Source organism: Melanaphis sacchari, unplaced genomic scaffold (assembly GCF_002803265.2).
Source record: "Melanaphis sacchari strain LSU unplaced genomic scaffold, SCAv2.0 Contig0_pilon_pilon, whole genome shotgun sequence".
Taxonomy (NCBI): domain Eukaryota; kingdom Metazoa; phylum Arthropoda; class Insecta; order Hemiptera; family Aphididae; genus Melanaphis; species Melanaphis sacchari.
This window is the reverse complement of record NW_020270366.1, coordinates 23492171-23507264: the sequence shown is the minus strand read 5'-3', so window position 1 is coordinate 23507264 and position 15094 is coordinate 23492171. Positions and strand designations below refer to the sequence as shown.

General features: G+C 29.2%; 1 protein-coding gene across 1 annotated transcript; it reads left to right on the top strand.

Moving 5' to 3' along the window:
- The first annotated feature begins 9163 nt into the window (after positions 1-9163).
- Positions 9164-14888, top strand: LOC112591745 (probable serine/threonine-protein kinase yakA). Its single transcript, XM_025335666.1, has 3 exons — positions 9164-9449; positions 10948-14123; positions 14532-14888. The coding sequence occupies exons 1-3, from the start codon at positions 9423-9425 to the stop codon at positions 14791-14793; spliced, it is 3465 nt and encodes a 1154-aa protein (XP_025191451.1). The 5' UTR covers positions 9164-9422; the 3' UTR covers positions 14794-14888.
- Positions 14889-15094: the final 206 nt, after the last annotated feature.

Genomic DNA, 15094 nt, shown 5'->3' with positions numbered 1-15094 from the left:
ACGTCGATTTAAATCGACTGCAACGAAAGAAATTTTGTCGCTGAGATTTCACATAGATTGAAAAATTCATTACATCGTCAACCGTCTCTGCAGCTGCAGTTGATAAACCTATATCTATCCATATGATACGTTGTCATTGTGTTGTATAAACAGGTGTATAGTGTTCAGGGTGATTCATCGAGCGTAATAATACATACCTATGCTCACCCCCCCCCCCCCATTTTTTCGTATAATATTATAAATTAATTAAAATTTTTATTTCTGGAATTTTTTAAATATAAATACTTACGAGTATTTAAGGATCATAATTTTTAATATATATTTGAATCATTTAAGGAGTGTCATACAAACTGTATTGATTCAACCTCTTTTCTGTAAATTATAAAGCAGATAATTTTTTTGAAAATTTTACTATAACTTATAAGTATATCGAGATTAAAATTTGAACTAGTAGTTTTTAAGTTATCAAAATGTATATAGCAAGGATAATAATTGATAGTCTCTAAAAATTTTTTTACACAAATATAAAATATATAACATATTTAATATAGGTATCTAGAGCTTATTATATAGGTAATCAATATTGACAAATTTTACAAATATTACAAATATTAAAATATTAGTATAGATTAATACTTATTAGGTAGGTATAGATGCCTATTATAATTTTCAAATAATTTTAGACCTTAATCTTCCAAATCTATTATCCCAGATACATACAAGTTATAAAAAAATCAAAGTTTTTTTAAAATAAAGTCTAAAAATATACTTAAAAATAACAAAAATCAGAATTTAAATTAATTCATTGAATAGATAAAATGGGGATGAGCATGGCTTTTGAATCACTTTGTATATTTCATAGCAACTTGATGAAGTAGAAATTTTCTTTAAAAAGGTTATTAATACATTTTTTACTTTTCTGAGAGTCGTTTCATATTTTTCTGTTTCTTTAGAACGCCCTTTACTCTGCAATATTTGAGAAGACGTATTACCTCGTACTCGGACCGTATACTCGTAAAAAATTAGAAATGATGCATAACGCATAATATAATATTATATGTATTACACGTGGCTTACTTCTAGTTTTCATTCGATAGTAATCATTATTACAACATCGGTGTGCGAGACGCGGTGACGATGATCTCTGCGTCGTCAAACTGTTGCCGACCGGCGACGACGCAACTCACGATTACAAAAACACACGATACATAACACACATACATATATTTGAATATACATAATATTTGATATGTATATATATATATACGTCGTATGATAGCCATTACAACGATATTATGTGTACACGTATGTATATCTATGGCGGCACTGGACATCGGGACTAATCGATTCGTTTGTATTGTACATGTAATTTTACGAGTGAAAGTCTACATTTTTTACATTTTAATATTTCATGTTTTTGCTGCTCGTCATCGCGACTTACGAACACATATCGTTCATACACACATAATTACATCGGAAGTACCGTGTGACCCACAAAAATCGGTGTTTTTTTTTTTATTTCGTCGCGTTCACCAATCTAAGTTCCGCGGTAATATCGCGATCATCATTATTACTCGTAAGCGACGGTGTAAAACTGTTCACAGTTCACAACAGCACTTTTATACTATAATATTTAATTCGACTTCATTGACTACGCGTGGGCCTCCTACCCACCCGCATCCATTATATACACATTATAATATTATCAGTACCTACAACTGTTATTACTCGTATTTTATTATGCACGAAAAACTACAAGGCACACGACGTACCTAGCTGATGCCTACATAATATATTTACGAGGTGGCGCGCATTATCGGACAACTAGATCGCGGACGTGACGTACACCAATTTTCCGTAAAGTAATACATCATAATAATAATGGTAAAATATAACATTGTGACGCGGTCGGCTGAGTCGTTTTTTTGTCTTAACGCGTGCAGAATCTCTCATTTTGCGTGTGTACACATAATTTTATTATTATATATTATACACGGAACCGTGCACACTTTTCTTCTCGTATTCCAAGGTTCCCGCCGGCAGTAGCAGTGACTGTTTGTATTTTCATATACATCTACATACCTATATGTACCCACGCTGAACGACCGTACGAAATGCACATATATATATATATATATATGTTTATATACATATACACTGACGATTGACCTCAACGACCTTAATACTTTCATTTCTCTTCTCGTTCAGATTATATATACACGACGACCATTTAATCGACTCGCGATGATATTATTAAAAGACACGTACACGCACCGCACGCTCACACACACTATATACACGGATTTTTTCCCCAGAATCCTGGTGCTCTTCTTTACACTCGCGGCAGGCACGTATTGTGAGTTATGATGTTATTTCCCCTTTCACCACTGTTGGCTATAATATCGCACCGCATATTATAGTCATTCGCGACAGCGTTCCGCCGATCGTAAAACGTATTTATCGCCCATATTTACGTCACGGCATCTGCGATACGTGCATCTAAAAATGTCCGTCGTCTTTGTACATGTAATCGTTTCAACAGCGAGAATAGTCGTCATCGCTTCGTCGATCATTCTGATAGTGCCCCGCGACGTTTACTTCGTAACAATATTTTATACATACATGGGTATTAGATTGCACCTCGATTACGCATACATGCGCATATTTATGTATATTGGATAGTGACGAGTGAATGTAGTTAAAAAGTATGCAAAGAATATGCGTAGGTTTTACATATATAGGTAGGTATATGCAGGGACGGATGTGATACTTGAAAAAATCTATCTATAAATTTTAGATACAAGATATATATTATATAATATTTTCTAAAAAATACTACATACTATAGTCACTAGATAGTAGATAGTAGATACATACTACTAAACACTTAATATTTTTACTTTAATAGAAACAAAGTTCATTGTTTTTAAAACAATCATTTTACAAGAAAAATCGATCAAGCGCAAAATAATCAAATGTCATTCATTTAGTTGTACCTATACTTAAACTTTTAATAATATTAGTAGGTACTCAAAAATAAGATTAATGATGATAAATCAGAACAGCAGTTTGTCAAAATTTCATATAAGTAATAAAACAATTACCTATACCATTTTTTAAATTTTATTTTAACTACTAATTAAGGGTTTAACTGTTCACGCATGATTTAGTTCATATGCATCTTACCTAAACGGCCTACACAGTATATACCATTATCTATGTTTAATAATGATTTTTTTTCGTAACTAAACACAAAATACACTGCAAAGTCTTGCAATAAATTTTAAGATTCCAAAAAAAAAAATAATATATTTTGCCATGTATCCACTATCCGGTATCTTAATGCGTAAAAAATAAAATAAATTTAAGTTAGGTACATAAAAAATCAACAATTATCTATTAATAAAAATACATCAAAGACAAAATATTGTAATGTATACAATGTATAACGTACCTATTCAGATACTGCAAATTTCCGTGTATATAGGTGCAAATAAAATATAAAAACGAATTCAGATCACTATAATAATATGTATCTACTCGTGGAATTGCAGTAGGTACGGACGAATTCCTCACTGCGGTCATTATCATAGTCATGTTCTATTATTAGATATGTCATCATGTCCTAAAGAAATAGAAAAAAAATCAAGTATTGAGAAACCGCGAGCGGCAAATAAACTGTCCGTTAATATATATAATTTATTATACATAGGTACCATTCACATCACCATTAATATTCAGGTATAGCAAGTATATAACTATGGCGAGTTACCTTAATATTCCTTTTAGTATATTAAATATTTATGTAGGTATACAACTTAATTAATTGTCATCAATATTTTATAAGTTTGGTTTTTGATTGTTTTTAAATAGTTCATATAACTATTTTTATTTATTGTTTCTAAATGGTCTTTATAATATTTATTTTTCTGTATGAATATACTATACGGTCATCATTTTATACAAAATTTATTCCAAACGCAAATCCTGCGAAACGGATAATGCTCGTCTTATAGAGCAAATAATAATGAAAACTCGTGATGCGCCGATGCGCATATAATATGTAATAATATTATCTGCTATAGTTATAAATTATATTAGAATACAAGTGGACAAAAAATTAAATAATACGCTTGTCCGGGAAGAAAAAAGATTTTGAAATATCTTGGGTATTGCATTGATGATATAATAGCTCCTGCATTTGCTAGTACAGACTGCTGCAGGAATATTATAATGAGAAAACTAAATAATAATAGTTACGAAGTGTGCGCGGTTACCGGTGAATAATTATATACGTCTCGTGTGAATCCAAATTTATTTAGCACACGTACTATTATAGTCTTTACAATAATGTACTTATTACCATATTATATATTAGGCATATAATATTGTAGTATATAATATATAACAATATCGTGCGTAGTTTTAAATATATAAGTAACTGCACTTCCTTTACTCAAATATAATAACAAGGGTGAGCATTGAGAAATTAACTATATAGTTAAAAAATTAATTTTGATCAAACTTTTTAACTTAATAATCATAATAATTTTATTTACGAAAATAAATTCAAATTATAATGAAATATTTAAATAATAAGTGTATGTATACGTAACAGATAAAATATAAGTACCTAGGTATCTCTAAATGTACAAGAATTATCCATGGTAAAGTATATAAATTTAAAAAATAAAAAATAATATTTAGCACATATTATTTAAATTAGTTAAAAGTTAGATAGTATTAAACAATAAATTTAAATAAAATAAAAACTTAAAATAGAGAATATTTTATGACAAATCACATAATGTGTTATCGAATAAGTTTATATTATTATTTAAATTTTCAGTAAACATTAAAATTAAAAAAATTTCCAGAAGAGTATATAATCAATATTGTTTTAATTAATGAGTGATAAATATTACTTTATTTTTACAATTAATTTAAGTGTTTAAGTAAATCAGGACAATCGATAATAGTAAATAGCAATTTAAACAGAAATTTCACTATAGATTTATACATTTTCCATTGTAATAATTTATACTTTTTAGCTAGTTTGGCAAATAACAGTCAAGTACTCAAGTCAGTTAGAATTAATAAAAATTATTCAGCCAAGATGTAACAAAAATTTTAAATCAAATAAAAACAAATAGTATTTCTCGATTGAATAATTTAATAGACAGAAACCTATAATCTACCTAAACTACTATAAAATGTGCAATCAGAAGGAATAATAATATGCTGCATTTATTATAAAATGCTTAGTTATTTAATACAAAATTGAAAGTCTTATAACCATTATTATATGATTTAGATGATAAAAAAAAAAGTTAAGCCATTATTTTAGTAACTTTTAATTTAAAACTAAACGTTCTGAACATTAACTTCGGTTATTTTTTTCATATTTTTCATATAATAATATGTAATTTTTTACCTGTTCGGCAACAGAATATAATATTTATTTACTATGTAGGACATATAGATATTTAATAATTTTTAATTGCGTTCCTATACATACTAAATACTTAAAAAATTAAAATTAAATATATAGACACATTTTATTACACTGGCTGTCTACTGCTGCAATATCACAATGGAATTTGTTAATAAGGGAGGTGTAATGAATTTTAATTATATATTATACCCAATATCCATATAAACTTCGAACGATTATTATTATTTATTATTTGTATATTAATAATATATTTTATTTTTAAAAGAAAAAAATATAATTATAAACCAAAATCATGTAAGTACGATAAAAAAATCTTAGCGCCCGTTGCGTTAGAGAATCAATGAATAGAATCTGAAACTAAAATAAATATATTGTCCCTGCTACTCGGTAATTGGTATACAGTGCAGGCTTCTGTATCGAATCATTAATTCTGAACTAGACATTTAAAACATTATAATTTATGATATTGAAAGCAAGGCTTATATTTTTAAAAGGTACCGGTATCAGAACGGAATAATAAACAATCGTATTCATCAGAGATCGTTGGTCAAAATTATTAAGATTTTGTTGAAAGTTAAAAGTGATAGTATATTGTACATTAATGTGTTTTGTATGTAATATTTATAGATCTCATACTGAGGTAGTATAAATTCCTATGTTTATATGTTTCACGTATGGTTTTTAAACTACACCGGAAAAATAAAAATAAATTATATTCATAAACTTCAAAAACAATCTAAAAATATATATACCATTATTTTTCTATATCATTTTTACTCCATTTTTATATAATTGTATTTAAAAAAATTATAATAATTTATAACTATCAAAAAGTTACATAGAAAATAATTAGTCAAGGAATCGTGAAACCTTTCAAACTAGCTTCGTAAATTATAATTAATTAACATACAATATAGATATTTTAATTATGCATTATAATTAATAATTATAAATTCATATAGGTATGTTAGGTTAATTTAAAGTAAGAAATAGTTACGACTAATAGTAATAATTAAGGCCAATGATTTCAGTAATTTATTGGTCATGATTAGGTAGATACAGTTTCCACTCTAGTTCAGTAAATTGATATAAAATACGTATTGAATACTGTTAAATTGTACCATATAAAAACTTAATTTCAATAAAGATATGGATATAGATAATAGCCGTAATCCAGTATAGCTAAATTTGTTTTTTTATAAAATGTTGACAAAGGTTTATAATTTGTCACATTATATTATAAGTACTGCATTTAAAATTTTTTATTTCACAAAAAGTAAATCATTATAAAATCTAACAAATAGTTAAGTTTTCTAATCAATAATATGGAATGACAGCAAAGATTCAATAATATTTAATCACATTAAAAGTATTTTCAATAGTATATACCATGTAAAAACTGTTGGCTCACAATGAAAAATAAACTACTCAAGTAAATAACATTATCAAATTTTCACTTACATAAAATATAGCTGGATTGGTGGTATCTATGTTTTCATGTATATTTGAATTTTAAATAATGGTAAAAAAAAAATAATCTCGATTTAGAGCGTGTTTTGGGAGTGGATAGTCGTTATGGCATTCCGAGAAGCGCTCTTCCAATGCTACCCTATAAAACTTGTATTATGCTAATATAGTATAGCTATATTGCTATAACCTACATATAGAATTTAAAACACGATACGGTCAACAAAAGGGGTGTTTAAATCCCCAAACTCGACACTACCGCGCAACTGCGTAACGCAGATTGTTATACTGAATGAGCTACGTATATATTATTTCAATATATAATAATAAATAATAATAATATACTAATAGACAAAATAATTGAACAGGCCATACGTAATAACTAGATAATAAAAAATCTGATGCCATAATAATAACATAAAAATTATTATAATATAATAATATAATGATGTAATTGGGTGCTCGTTCGGTGATAATAATAATTTGACACTAATAGATTATTTCATAATAGCAACAATAATAATAGGTACGTACAGGTACACTATATACTACATAGTATATAGGTATATAATCCTTCGATGTTTAATAAGTAAGTTTTTGACATAGTATGTGTATGGCTAATCACTTTTTATACTTTTCTGTCTGTGTCCCGACTGTACAATACATTTTATACATAGGTATATAAGTGTATGCAAGCTATTGCGTGTTTTAATACAGACATACACTATATACATTAGTATTATACATACATTACTATACTATAAGATGAAAATTTGAAAATTTACAATGTTGCTTTTTTGTGTACTTGTGTTTACTTGCTTTCAACATTTTCGTATTTACCACTGTCGCAATATGAATAAGGTATCTATACATTTGTGAGCGTACATTCTATAATCGCGGTTTTCATCGAAGAGATTGCAATATAAATAATTGCAAATTTGGCTATAATATAATATGCTTTCAACGATATATTTGTAACTGGTAGTTTTTCATCACAGATTTTGAAAATACGACTAATTACGATTGATTCAAAATGTTTTGAACATATCGTCGAAAATAATATGCTTAGTTGTCGGTATATATGCTGTATAGGCAGTATTTGTTTTTACGGTCAATCTTGACGTAGTATTAACTTTTACTATTAATAATTTAAACAAACTTTTTTTTTGCTGTTTATTCTTGTAATAAAACGTAATAATTGTTACGTAAGACTCCGTACATCAATATTATATAAATATTTTTTTTGTACAATTATGATTTGAAAGTTATTATATTGGTATACTATAGTATCTTTTTTAATTTATTTATTTTTATTGCAGTTGTTCTGCAACACGTGGAATGGCGCAGAAACGCATTCAATGTTTCAATAGGGTTTATTTAATCAATCGTTTATTGCAGATATTCGCCTATAATATAAAAGAATTAATTAAACGTAGGACCATAGGTACATATAACAATAATGAACATTCAAACCAATTAGTTAACACTTAATAATATCTATAACGATTATAACAAATAAAATACACGTATTATATATTTGTTGTTTTGATGGCGATACTATGAAGAAAGTGTACATTGATAATATTTTGATCTATGTTTCTAATTAATTTAAAGTCCATTTAACAAATACGATGATAAGATCTTGAGTTTTAATAACTTTTTCTATAGTGTCTGAAAGCAGCAGCTGCGCGCGGCTGGCATTAGTGAATTCCGTAGACTTATTATTGCCTTCTCCCCGAACGATCGCCGGCCAAACAATTAATATAATAAATCAACTGAATACCTATCGTTAAAATTGCTTTTAGACAGAAGATAAATGATTGAAAGATTCGAATGGCATTGTCGTTCCAAACAAAAAGTGAAAGACCATTAATGCATCGTTTACGACGACGACGACATGTTGATGTCCGTGAAACAATCGGGTGTAATAATAAAAAGTAATCAGACCCTTTGCCTTTCAAAAAGATAAAAAGATTCACATTCATGTGTGATTATCTGTCCGTATAGAAATCCTCCATCAAATATAACTACCACCACCACCGCCGCCATACACAGAAAATATACCTGTTGAAGGGGAAAAAGAAGAAGAAGGAAAACAATATTGAGGATTAGCCGTGAACATTCCGAACGAAAGTATCCAATACAAGGAAAAAATCAAATTAATGTGTAGGTCGTTTAGGTAGGGGACCGTGGACATCTCTCATGGTAGCGGGTGTGAACATCGCGCCCAAGAAGAAAGTGGCCAGTTTTCGACAGTCGGTTGCACAGGTCAAAACTCCTTCCGTGAACAAATTGTGTTACCGGTATTATTAAATATACGTACAACAGTGTTTTGTTTTACGTATACACTTTCCAACTATTACGACAAACGGTTGCGTTCCGTGCGATGCTATCTTTGCTTTAAGCTTTTTAATACATTTTTTCAAATAATCTTATGTTTTGAAAATTATGTATTTAAAGAATATCTAAAATCAATTTGACAAATCATTGGATATATATCATGGCCAAGCCAAAACAACTCCTGCAAGTAAGTCAACTGTTAAATAAATTTAATAATATTTTATGACAATATCAAATTTATTATAATAATATACGAGTAGTGATGCTATTTTAGCAATGTTTAAATTGCTTTCAGATATTTTGAATTTGAGATTTTTAAAATGAAAAATAAAATATAGTTATTATATAGGTAAATGTTACAACTTTAATACCTACCTATAAAATATGTAAATTATTTTTGTTAAAAAAAATATACTTAAGAATAATATAAATAAACTATAATAAAATTAACAAAATAATTATCTGCAGACAAAAATATGTAAAATGTAGGTACATTATGTATCTACAGTATAAAAATTCCTAAAAATATTATATTTACTTAATAGATTCAATATATTATAAATTACTTTTGAAATTGATGGTTTCATAAGATAACATTTTAATAAAAAGAAACTTCTCTCTAATTAGTAATATTATTATTATAAATAATAAATACTGAGTATCTAATTGTTTATAAAAATTTCCATATAGAACTTACTAAAAATTATTATTGTATATATTATACAAGATCAATTAAAATGAGAGGGAGTAGGGATAGTTAGTAATTATAAATGTTGCCAAATGTCACGGTAAGTTTAATACGTTTAATTACTAAGTCATAACTAATTTTAAACATCAAAAAAGTGTAATTTTGTCAATTTTTTTCGTTTTGAATAATATCATGACAGTTTTATTTTACTTAAACAAAATATGTACATTAAAGAAATTTATAAAATTAATATTCAATAATTCAATTTAATATTTTATTGTGTTGATGTAGGTACTAATTAAATTTTATTTTTTTTTAATTTGTTTATAAACTACACTCATTGGATAGTCAAAGTATCGAAAACAATTTTTTTTTTTTTTTGTAAGCTTAAAAAACGTAACTAAAATTACTGATGTAAATAAAAGTGTGTACTTACAAATTTCTAATTTCAGTTATTCGTTTAACTCATTACTGTAAAATATAAATGAATTCGTTTTTAATACTTACAATTAGTTCTGTTTAAATATTTAACCGTTTAAAAAAAAATAAATACTTTATTTATACTTTTACTCTATTGTTTATATTTTTATTTAATGCATTATGTCCAGTTTGGGTAAATGTAACATCATCAAAATTACACCATCATGACAATACGGGAAATACTATTCCAAGTGATGTCAGAGATATTTTCCAGGACTTCAACAATTTGACCATTGTTAATTTGAGTTGTAAAGAATTCACACGGTTTTCTCTCATTGTCTTTTTGCCCATTTTTTTTTTTTAAGAAATTTTTTCATCATTCACACTATAGATCACCTTCATTGTTCGCTGTCTTCCCTTATTATTGTAGTTACTGCACCAGATAATCTTAATCGGTCGTTTAAACGATGGAACGACCGTTAAAATATCTGTTATATAATTAATGCGTCAGTCTCAAATCGTTTCTCTTGCTTATTGTTTTGGCTAATAATAACGTAATTATATAATATATTTTTAGGTCTGCTTGCTGATCACGTTCACGGTCAGTGCGCTATGTTTGAAAAATGTCGACCAAACAAGACTTATAGCAGACAGGCCTAAACACCAAAAGCCCGTATCGTGGGATCAAAATTCTAACTTATGGAAAAACAAACAAAGTTCTGTTCCTCCATATGCCGTAAAAATGGAGCCCATGGTGCATTACTCGCAACAAGATCCACTCTACTTAAATGCAAATCATTCAGCCACACCAAAAATCGATTTTGATAGTCACGCAAGTGGTTCTGAATTTGGTATATCGTCAAATTATGGTTCACCTAACGCTGTGTATGGTGCACCGTACCAACCAGACTACTACAAGGAACCGGAACCAATTATTGAAATAATTATAAAAGAATCTAACGAATCACTTCCAGCGCCACCAACACCACCACCTGTTCCTGTAACAAAACCACAGAAAGAACCTGTTCAAGTTTTTTATGTAAAATATAAAAAAAATCCAAATTCATATGGTGATAAAGAAGACATTATATACGAACCACCTGTACCTGCATTAACACCTAGTACGGAGGCCGTCAGTGAAAGTGAAACAGTAATTTCTACGGAATCGTCTCCTCTTTATAATTATGTTACGGGACCTCCACCTCCCAGTACTACATATAGAACAATTATAAAACCAGATTCTGAAATTTACCACGGAACGGGTCTTAAAGTAACGTTTGGAAAGACTGAATCGGACTGGAGCCCGTCAATAAATGAAGCACAAAAAAGAGATTCTATTAGTGAAGCAAGCGAAATTCAAAATAAAGTTAAAAAATCGACCGAACAAGAGTTTAAAAGAAGCTTTGTTCAACCAACACCAGACTATCAACGGAGTAATAATAATTTTGATACGCCACATATCGCTAATCAACCTCAATTTAACGGATTTAATACTCCAAAGCCAAATATTGACCATACGCAACAGCAATTGAGAAAACCTAGTCAGTCAGTACAAAACTACTTCCGTGAAGATAATCCTCGGCCAAATTTCCAAGGTCAAATACCAATCATAAATCGACAATTTAAACCTCAGCAAAATAATTTCGAAGGTATTGTTGAACAAAGACCAATAGAGTTCAAAGATAATTTCCGAAATCAACAAAATTACCAACAATCTAATAATCAACCAAATTTCCAACAGTTGACAAATCCACCAAATATTCAACAATTTACTAATCAACAAAATCATCAGCAATTAAGTAACTCACCAAATCATCAACAACCAAATAACCTACAATATCATCAACAACCAAATAATCCACAACATCATCAACAGTTAAATAACCCACAAAACCATCAACAATTTAATAACCATCAAAACCATCAACAATTAAACAATCAACAAAATGGTCCACAATTAATTAATCAACAATTTAATAATCAACAAAATCATCAACAGTTCATTAATCATCCAAGACTACCATCAGATTTTCAACCAAATCCACCACTTAGAAATCCAGGTAATTTCCAAGAAAGACCTGTACAGATAAAAACAAATAATGAACGACCATTTATAAATAAGCCTTTTGAAAGTCGTCCACCTCAGAGTAAACCGTTTGAGAGTCGACCTTTTGATAGCAAACCGTTTGAAAGTCGTCCTATCCAAGACAGTCATTTTGATAATCGACCAATATTTGATAGACCTTTTGAAAATAATCGGCCAATTCAAAGCAGACCATTTGATAATAGACAAAATCAAGGCTTTGTTAATTATAGACCAAGCAAGCCCCCAACACCACATAATATACCTTTAAATCCTAATCCATCATTTGTACCGGTCGATAAACGACCAACTAATCCATTACCGCCTCAATCGCCCAATTTCAACATTCATCCAACCGGTACGAAACACTCAGTTGATTTAGCTTTTTCTCCACAACAACAACAGCAGCAACACCAACAATTTCAACAACAACAATTTCAACAACAACAGTTGCAACAGCAACAGTTTAAACCCACCGAGACGCGTCAACTAGTCAACAATAATCCAACGTCGTTCCAACAACAGCCAATAATTAAGCAACAGCAATTTTCACCAGAAATAAAACCTTCTCAAAATTTACAATACCAGACAGTAAAACAACAGCAATTTATTCCTGACTTAAAACCGTCAGAAATTCCACAACTTCAAATTACTCCATCACATAGTTATGAACTCCAGCCAAATCAGCAGACAGCACAATCTGGCCAATTTATCGAAACATATAATAGGTATCAACCATCAACACAAACAGAACAAAATTATTTTCGTCCCGATGATAGCCCATGGCAAGTATCAAACCAACAACAAAATTCGTTTAATGTTCAACAGCAAGAGTACAAAGAACAATTAAGTCCAAGTACGATAAAGAATACCATTGACACGACAAGTAAATCAATTTTAAAAACAACTGAAAAACCAGCATCATTTGTAACGACGCAGTACAAAGAACGCAGTACACCAGCTGTTACAATGGCAACTCCCAAATCAACTACTACTGAAGCTGCTAAAAATGAGACTAAAAAACCAGATTTAAAAAATATCGCATCGCTTCCGGACGAAGTTCCCGATGAATTAAGAGAGCAGCTCCTTTCTTCAGGAATTCTCGGTAACGCCGACATTCAAATATTAGACTACGATAAAGTTGGCGATATACCAATCGAAAATTTACCACCTGAAGCTTTAGAAAATTTATACGGCCAAGGCAGCGCTCCGATACCGTCGGTAGTCCTACCTCCGAATAAATCCAATGTCCAAATGAAAGTCGTCAAGTACGACCCTTCAACTGAAGAAGGAAGGAAAATTGAAAATACATACATCGACAGACCCAAGTCTCAAACTCTTGACCCTGTTGTCTTAAACGACACCGGATATAATCGTTTTTTACCATTGAACATTAACGGTAACCATTTCCCGATACCAGATTCACCGTTATTGAAAAATAAATCCATCGGAAGTGTAGTTATATTATCACCAGTGGGCTACGATTTATCAGAAGACCAGTCCCGACCATCTAGGAATACCGCAGTTAAAGTGAAAGGAGTTCATTTTGTTGTTGGTGATATTGTGAAAAATCTTGTTAAAGACCCAAATAGAGAAAATTTTAAGACTTGGCTGGAGAAAGAAAAAATTACACCTTCTGATGAACAGTCAGTCATCCTTTTGGTCACTAAGTGAGTATATTATCATCATTTTTTTAAATATGACGTTTTTTTTTTCAATTTATAAAAACCTTGAAATAATAAAAGTTATTTAAATAGGTATATATATTTTTATTATAACATATATAGGTACCAAAATAATTGTAACAACTAATTATTATCTTTGTTTATAAACACACAACACATCATGTTTATTAATATTCACTATATCTACATAATAATGATATATATATATATATGTATTATACAAGATGTATGATGTACAAACTCCGATGATCAAAATTATAGTCCGGGGGTGTACATAATGTTTGTGTTTTTGTTTAACTTTTATTTTAATTCATTCAAACACAAATTTATTAAATGGTAACCTACAATAAATCGTATTTTTAATAATAAATAAATCAACTATAATTTTTTCAGGCCAAATGGTAAGGAAAATGGAAAGGAAATTTACATGTATGACGTGACACACAATCAGGTCAACAAATTGTCCGGCGAATTGAGTGCGACTTTCGTAGATGTAGCAGAGTCAAACTCACAGAGTCACGATTTGGACAACCTATCGTCCGAAGAGGAGGTGGATGTATCCGGAAATAGCACTATTGATAATACTCCTGTCGTATCCGGTTACAGCAAGACGAACGACTTCTCGGGCTCAATTGTTGCCAATGCCAATAATTAGACTGATCTGTTAAACGTGTTATTCTTAAAGTTTAATTTAAACTCGCAATTTTTTTATTAATCATTTCCTAAACTATACACAAAAAAAAAAAAGAACTACAAATAAATTTTTCTATTGTTTTTAAATAAATATTTTTATTAATGAGTTATACATTAGGTAATTATTATAGATTACATAAAATATTAAGAATTAAGGTAGATATTTTTATAATATACTACTTGTAAATTTTATATTCTAAGTTAAAAATATATTTAACATGCTTCGAATTCGAAATAAGTGTACATAAAATAGAATATAAAAC

Excerpts from the sequence above, each read along its gene's own strand:
- LOC112591745 (XM_025335666.1), top strand. The coding sequence starts at position 9,423 with ATGGCCAAGCCAAAACAACTCCTGCAA. Across the intron at positions 9,450-10,947 it reads AGCCAAAACAACTCCTGCAA|GTCTGCTTGCTGATCACGTT; the intron begins GTAAGTCAACTG and ends ATATATTTTTAG. Across the intron at positions 14,124-14,531 it reads GTCATCCTTTTGGTCACTAA|GCCAAATGGTAAGGAAAATG; the intron begins GTGAGTATATTA and ends TAATTTTTTCAG.